We start from the raw sequence: 7,760 nt of genomic DNA on the forward strand, positions 1-7,760 counted from the left end.
TAACTCACAACTTGAAAGTTTTGTTTTGTAAAGCTAGCTTATGACTTGTACAATACTTGTTAGTTATTTTTTGTAACTTCCAGAAATTATTAAATATAAAAGTTCCAGGCTACAAGTACAAAACAAAATCCACCAAACATTTTACCATGACTGGAAGAACTTACAAGTGTCAAAATTTGACCAACCAATCATGTTTCAAGAATCTCCATGCGATCATGGTGAGAGGAGGTTAGGGCTCTGCAGTGCTCTCAACCAAACATGATTACATTCACACTCTGGGTGTAACTATCAGAGGGAATTTAAGCCAATCCCAAGAATTTTATTGTGTTTTAATTAACTTTTTAATTTACATGAAACAGTTTGTTTTATCACCTACCTGAAAAAGTGTAAACTGGGAACAAATCATGTGATTTGAAGCTTTATTTTATAATCTATTGACTCTAACCTTTAAAAATTCACAGAGCTTTTTTTATTTTTCATCAGTTCTGGTGGTTTCCTGTTCCTCCTCATCGTCACCGTCGAGGTTTTTGGAGATTTTTTCGGTCACTGACCAGTAATGGTTAAAGGCTGGAAAGAAAAAGTGGTTAAAAAATCGATGAATCGTCTCGCTCTGAAGCTGAGCTTCACTGGTCTGCAGGACAAGTCCATTCTCATCTGTGGAGGAGAACTTTTGGTTAGAAATCCTGGAAGCTCCAGTCCTGTTTGACTAAAATCTCATCTATCAGACGAGCTGAAGGCCACCAACTCAGATTTGGAAAAGTGTGCGTTCAAAATGACTCGAACCTTCTCGATGAACCATCTCATCCTCTGACTGGATTAGCTGACTCGTCACAAACTGAGTGGAATCTTCCATCTGAAACAAAAGATGATTTGTCATTAAAATGTGCCTCTTTGATCAACACTCACGTTCGTGAGGGTCTGACCGTTTGGGAATGACCACCGGGCGTCTGCGCGCCCGTCTGGATGGCGTCCGCCTCCGACCTTTCACTCCTGGCTCGGCTGTCAGACGAGAGACGCCCCCGACTCTCCTCCAGAGCATCAGGAACCGGACATTTGATGTGAGCACAGCCCAAAAGAACCTCGAAAAACTCCAGGAATGTGATCTGAAGCAGAGATGAAACGTGATGGAGGAGGACTCAAATGTTTGTGCCGGAGATGCTCAACTTCAGCCGTGAAGGCAGACCTCCAGATCCACGCAGGACGTCAGGTTTTTGGGGTCTCTTTGGTTCCCGACAGTAATCATTTCCCATATTATTCCTGTGGTGAGCTGATGGTCCAAAAGATGAAGATCCTGTAGAGATTTAAGCAGCAAAACTGTTAAAATGTTGACCGTTTTTCCTTCCAGTAACAATCTTAGTTCACTATAGAAGACGATGGATCAAATAAACGGACAGCTCAGTAAGAATTCTGGTTATTTCTAGTCCTTTTAGGCTGAACTGCTTCTTGTTTTTGGTAAAGACGTGAGGAATTGTGTGGTTTGCACCTTGAACATCCACAGCAGCTGTCGGCACGTCATGGTTTTGTCTCCTCCGTCGGCTGTGTTCTCCTTGCAGAAGACTTGGAAGACCTCCCAGCATTTGTCCACAAACTTCATGGCTGTTGCTGCAAAGTCCGGCTCTCTGAACAGGAGACCTGGATTTAGGAAACATCAGAAGATGCAGATCAGTTTGGACAATGGCAGGAAACCAGAAGCTGCAGGTTTCCTTTAACATTTTTGACAAATTTGAGCAAATTTTCAATTTTCTTTTTGGAATAAAATCAATTTATAAGAAGTATCTCTGGCAACAACAGTCATTCTCTTTGCTCCTTCACTATCCATCTAAATGCCATCTCATACATCCATCCATCCATCCATCCATTTTCTTGACCGCTTCATCCCTTTCGGGGTCGCGGGGTGCCGGAGCCTATCCCGGCCACTGATGGGCAAAGGCGGGGTACACCCTGGACAGGTCGCCAGTCTGTCGCAGGGCCTCAATCACACACACATTCACTCTCACATTCACACCTAGGGGCAATTTAGAGTCACCAATTAACCTATGAAGCATGTTTTTGGACGGTGGGAGGAAGCCGGAGTCCCCGGTGAAAACCCACGCATGCACGGGGAGAACAAGCAAACTCCACACAGAAAGGTCCCAGCCGGGATTCGAACCGGGGCCTTCTCGCTGTGAGGCGAGAGCGCTAACCACTTGCGCCACCGTGCAGCCACCATCTCATACAATAACTTTAATTTCCTTGGAATAACAATGAAGTAAAAAATGTGTGCACCTTATTTACTTAAGTTTTAAGGGAAATACAACATCTTTAAGCCAATGTGAAATAAGATAGTGTAGATAATTAGAGTTATAGTTGACAGAATATTTTACCTGGCTAATATCTATACTTTTTATTCATGGTCAATTACAACACTTTGGAATTTAAGCTAATCTACTCTTCCTATCTGTGTGTCCTAAATCACTAATTTCACCTTTTGATCATTAAATACTGAACACGCCCCTAAAAGGAAAAGGAAAAAGAAAAAAATAGTTTCTTGTCCGCACCTATCCAATTACTATCTGCTGTGCACCAGATAGTAACTGGTGTGCATCGGTTACTATCTGGTGTGCATCGATTACTATCTGATGAGTACAAATTACTATCCAGTCTGCGCAAATTACTATCTAGTGTGCACTAGTTAATGTCTAGTGCACACTGGTTACTATCTGGTGTGCACCAGTTTCTATCTGGTAAGCGCCAGTCGCTATCTGGAGTGCACCAGTTGCCACCTGGTGTGCACCAGTTACTATCTAGTGTTTACTAGTTACTATCTGGTGTGCACCAGTTTCTATCTGGTAAGCGCCAGTCGCTATCTGGAGTGCACCAGTTGCCATCTGGTGTACACTAGTTATTATCTGGTCTGCACCAGTTACTATCTAGTGTTTACTAGTTAGTATCTGGTGTGCACCAACTACTATCTGGTGTTTACTAGTTACTATCTGGTGTGGACCAATTACTATCTGGTGTCTACTAGTTACAATCTGGTGTGCACCAATTACTATCTGGTGTGTACTAGTTACTATCTGGTGTGCACCAACTACTATCTGGTGTTTACTAGTTACTATCTAGTGTGCACCAGTTACTATATGGTGTTTACTAGTTACTATCTGGTGTTTACTAGTTACTATCTGGTGTTTACTAATTACTATCTGGTGTGCACTAGTTACTATCTGGTGTTTACTAGTTAGTATCTGGTGTGCCCCAATTACTATCTGGTGTTTACTAGTTACTATCTGGTGTGCACCAGTTACTATCTGGTGTTTACTAGTTAGTATCTGGTGTGCACCACTTACTATCTGGTGTGCACCAGTTACTATCTAGTGTTTACTAGTTAGTATCTGGTGTGCACCAACTACTATCTGGTGTGGACCAACTACTATCTGGTGTTTACTAGTTACTATCTGGTGTGCACCAACTACTATCTGGTGTTTACTAGTTACTATCTGGTGTGCACCAACTACTATATAGTGTTTACTAGATATTTCTGGTGTGGACCAGTTACTATCTAGTGTTTACTAGTTAGTATCTGGTGTGCACCAACTACTATCTGGTGTGGACCAACTACTATCTGGTGTGGACCAGTTACTATGTAGTGTTTACTAGTTACTATCTGGTGTGCACCAACTACTATCTGGTGTTTACTAGTTACTATCTGGTGTGCACTAACTACTATATAGTGTTTACTAGATATTTCTGGTGTGGACCAGTTACTATCTAGTGTTTACTAGTTAGTATCTGGTGTGCACCAAATACTATCTGGTGTGGACCAATTACTATCTAGTGTTTACTAGTTACTATCTGGTGTGCACCAGTTACTATCTGGTATTTACCAGTTACTACTGGTTGTTCACCACTTACTATCTGGTGTCCATCAATTACTATCTGGTGCGCACTAAGTACCTGGGCACATGGGAAACCACTTTTTCCTTTAATGTCCCTTTAGGGACTCCGTAGTCCAGATTTATTGCTAACTAGTTTTTACCGAACTATTATTTCCGTTTTGATATTTCAGTTGTTATGTTCTCTCCTGCACAGAAGCATCTGAGTCACCTGCAAGATCCCTGCTGAGTTGTGGAAAAATAATTGAGCAAAATCAAACAATTCTCAAATCTCATGAAGATATTTTAGGTTATTATTTTGTATTTCCCAGTTTTTCCTCACTCTTTACCTTTTACTTTGGTAGCATATGGAAGGATGTCGTCAGTCATCAGTTTGGAAAAGCAGGAAGCCAACAGGTTCTTTTGCATCCTGGACACAATGTAGAAATCCATTCAAAATAATTTCACCCGTATACATGTTCAAGTGAAAATCCTGTCCAGATATCTGTTTATTGCAGTAACTTTGTATTTTCTTCCCATCTGTTAGAATAAATCACTAGATTTTCTGTAAGAGCTCACCTTTAAACAGCTTCATATAAAGTTTGATCATTTTAAATATTTCCCATCACGTCTTTCTGGTATAAAATGATTCCTTACTCCATGTCTTTACTGTAGACGTGGAAGGCGACGATTATCAGAGAGCTGAGGAGCTCGTGAAAGAGCAAAGATGTGAATGGAGAGTGAATCTCTGAGCCGCTCTTCCCTAAAACACACGGGTCACAACATGAAAGCAGATTTATATTTTATTGATCCACGAAGGAGAAAAGTGAGGATTAAAAGTCGGCATCTTTCACCTGGAATGAACCGGTTAATCTGGGTCAGCGTGAAGCCACGCTGATGGATGCTGCAGTCTTTTAGAAGGCTCCAGAACTGCAGGCGGGAGAGCAGGAAGGTGTTGTGGGGGGCGTCTGCGTGGCCGAGTCTGCTGTAGAAGCTGTAGATGGACCTGAGCTGAGAGTCTCTCTGCAGAACCACAAACTCCAGCTGTCGGAGACAAGAGGGAGCTGAAAAAAGCTCTCAGGTTGTTGTGTTTCTCTGCAGGAGCTCACCTGTTTGCACTCAGCTTCATGTTTTCTCTGTGGAATATTCCGTAGAAGACATTCGATGTTCAGAACCCGGTCAGAACCTACAAGAGAAACTGCATCTGTGAGGAAATGACCAATGAAATAGTCTATCCTCTGGTAGACCGACAACCAGAGTAAAGACCTCAGAACTGGACTGATGTGGTCTACTTCTGTGGTCCTTGTGAGAAGAAGCTACTTTAATGCTTAGACATCCAATATTTAATCCTTGGAATTAAAGATAGAGATGACAGTACACTGATTTTATGTTTGCCTGATCAAAATTTAGATCTGGGTCCATCACTACACCCAAGTTTCCAGCCTGGTTAATAGTTTGAATTGAACCGAATGAAACTCTCTAGCGACCGCCAACCGTTTCTCTTTACAATAACCTCCGTTTTGTTTTTAAGTGAAGTAAGTTGAGACACATCCAGTCATTAATGTCCTCAATGCATTTACCAGGAGCCTGTACAGGGCCTCGGTCTCCTGGTGTTAATTTAATATACATCTGTGTGTCATCTGCATAGATATTAGCTTGAGGTACAGTGACGTCTTCAATATGGAGAGTGGCAACGAGCAAAGTGATGCCAGTTTCACCACAGAACTTTTATGGAGATTGAGGATTTTTCTTCTCCACCTTCTCCCGAGGCAGACGCTCATTGTTCTCATGGACACTAGCATCTTAGCTAACAAAGGCTAACGTATTAAGCAAACAATCCTGAGTAAAACATTCATGGCAAATCCATCACCAGGATGGAGTTCACTGGATTAAATGACAGTTGCTCTGTTGTCCAACTTTCAAGTTGTGCAAGTCATTGACAACAAGAGGCAATAGACCTACGAGCCATGCTAAAGCTAACATGCTAACGACCGACCGTTATAGAATCAAAGATGGGCGGGGCCTTTTATACTGGAGCTAAAGGGCATGGTGATGTGAAACTTCTGAAAAGACGTGGGACTTTGAGCAATCACGGAATTCAACTGTAATGCATCGTTTCAACCTGTAGGGGGCAGCATCAAAACGGTTTTACACTATAATTTCAAGGACCAACAGACATCACTTTTAAAGCCCCATTTATAAAAAAAAAAAGTTGATTTGGTGTTTGGTTAACCTTTAAATACAAGTGTCCCCAGGATGGAGCCTTGGGGAACTCCACATGTAATTTCTGTTGGCTTAGAAGTGAAGTTACCAATTGGCGCCAAATATTTTCTGTGTTCCAAATGCGTTTTGAACCAGTTTAGTACTGGGCCAGTTAGACTCATCCAGTTTAATAGTAATTTAGCGCAGTGCATTAAGTGGCCTAGCACTCACCGGGACACCGGTACTTCTCCACAAAACTACCAGTACTTAGTACCTGCACAAATGCTCGACTCAAAAAACTTTAATTATGTTTGTTATTTTTTTAAGAAAAGAAAGACATAATTAAAGTAGCAATCTAAATTATTCTAGAAAAAATGACGTATTTTTATTGGTGAGTATTTACATTCAAGGCTGTCTAGATTTTATCTTTGGACTTCCATAAACGAGAACTTCTTGTTGTCCACTTAAACCACATGTTTAGTGTACTAGCATTGACATATTTCTATATGTATTCAAACCTATATCAGTAAACACTTAATTCCGAGCTGTCTCAGTGCTGTTATGTCAGACATGAAGACATACAAGGATACATTTTTCTTTACCAGAAATAGAAGGAGATCTGATTCCACTCGTGTCAGGTCTCATCATCTTGTCATCTTTGAACTCCCCTTCGAAGACCTGACCGTTCTTGGAGGTAAATTTGCCCTATGAGGCACAAAGACTCACTTTCAGGTTAGAAAAGGAACATAGTTTTTTAAATTCCAGACACTCAAGGATCAAAATCACCTCCAAAAACAGAATTTTAAAGTAAATGTACACACCTGTCCGTTCTTTTTGTTGTTTTTCCATTCTCCTTCGTAGATTGCACCACCGGCGTAATAGAAGACTCCATACCCGTGTCTCTGACCGTGAAGGAAATCTCCGTGGTACTGGTTGTTCTGGAAATACTGGAGTCCACCGTCTCGTTTGTGGATCCACACGTGAGTGCCTTTACCGTGCTTTGAAAAAACATCTGTATTTATGAGGGGTTCACATAACGGCAGAAGATAACCAGTAAGAGATCTGTCTGTCTGACCTGAAGTCCTTCGTGCCAGCTCCCAACATACTGCTGTCCCAGTTTGAGCCACTTCATGGTCCCCTCGCCGTGTCTGGAGTTGCATTTCCACTCACCGGAGTACGTGTTCCCAGATGGGTAGCTGTTCAGAAACATTTTTAAATGTCATTTCTTTACATTTCAACCACAGAAAACTCACTTTGTGTACTTTAAACCAACCATCTCTCTCCTCTTCCCTCTCTGTTATTCATCACCCAGCCCCCCTCGTACCAAGACGTCTTGCTTTCATTATAATACACCGTCCCCTGTGGCACAGACATCTTAAAAACATTTAAAATAAGAATAACGACAGAATTAGACGGATAAATACCTCTCCGTGCCTCTTGCCCTGACTCCACTCCCCGGTGTAAGACACACCAGTTTTGGCACATGTGTGGGTTCCAAACCCATGTCGAACCCCATCCACGATGCCTCCTGAGTAGGTACTGCCATCAGGCCAGGTGAATTTACCCTGACCTGAAGGGATGTTCCTCACAAACTCACCCTAACAGAGGGAAAATCCACATTACTGTGAATGATTTATCATAATTCAAACCTGGGAGCTGAAACAGAATGACAAACTGGCAAAGAGTCAGAAAAGAATAGACTAGAGT

General features: G+C 41.8%; 1 protein-coding gene across 5 annotated transcripts in view; it reads right to left on the reverse strand.

Annotated features, from left to right (window-relative positions):
* Nucleotides 1–402: 402 nt before the first annotated feature.
* rsph10b (radial spoke head 10 homolog B) overlaps nucleotides 403–7,760 on the reverse strand; it is an 8,163-nt gene continuing 805 nt past the window's right edge. Inside the window, exons 4-17 of one of the 5 annotated variants that reach the window (XM_024285737.1) lie at nucleotides 7,478–7,582; nucleotides 7,327–7,389; nucleotides 7,129–7,249; nucleotides 6,875–7,051; nucleotides 6,656–6,758; nucleotides 4,961–5,037; nucleotides 4,706–4,895; nucleotides 4,509–4,614; nucleotides 4,202–4,281; nucleotides 1,484–1,632; nucleotides 1,184–1,291; nucleotides 924–1,103; nucleotides 784–853; nucleotides 403–654 (exon numbers count right to left, since the gene is read on the reverse strand). In XM_024285737.1, coding sequence (XP_024141505.1) covers nucleotides 470–654; nucleotides 784–853; nucleotides 924–1,103; nucleotides 1,184–1,291; nucleotides 1,484–1,632; nucleotides 4,202–4,281; nucleotides 4,509–4,614; nucleotides 4,706–4,895; nucleotides 4,961–5,037; nucleotides 6,656–6,758; nucleotides 6,875–7,051; nucleotides 7,129–7,249; nucleotides 7,327–7,389; nucleotides 7,478–7,582 — 1,714 coding nt within the window. In that variant the 3' untranslated portion in view covers nucleotides 403–469. Of the gene's footprint in view, nucleotides 655–783; nucleotides 854–923; nucleotides 1,104–1,183; nucleotides 1,292–1,483; nucleotides 1,633–4,201; nucleotides 4,282–4,508; nucleotides 4,615–4,705; nucleotides 4,896–4,960; nucleotides 5,038–6,655; nucleotides 6,759–6,874; nucleotides 7,052–7,128; nucleotides 7,250–7,326; nucleotides 7,413–7,477; nucleotides 7,652–7,760 lie in introns of those variants that run through there. The other 4 variants (XM_024285735.2, XM_024285734.1, XM_036217238.1 and 1 more) reach the window with 4 other exon arrangements.

This window comes from Oryzias melastigma, linkage group LG19 (genome assembly GCF_002922805.2).
Source record: "Oryzias melastigma strain HK-1 linkage group LG19, ASM292280v2, whole genome shotgun sequence".
In the NCBI taxonomy this organism is placed as follows: domain Eukaryota; kingdom Metazoa; phylum Chordata; class Actinopteri; order Beloniformes; family Adrianichthyidae; genus Oryzias; species Oryzias melastigma.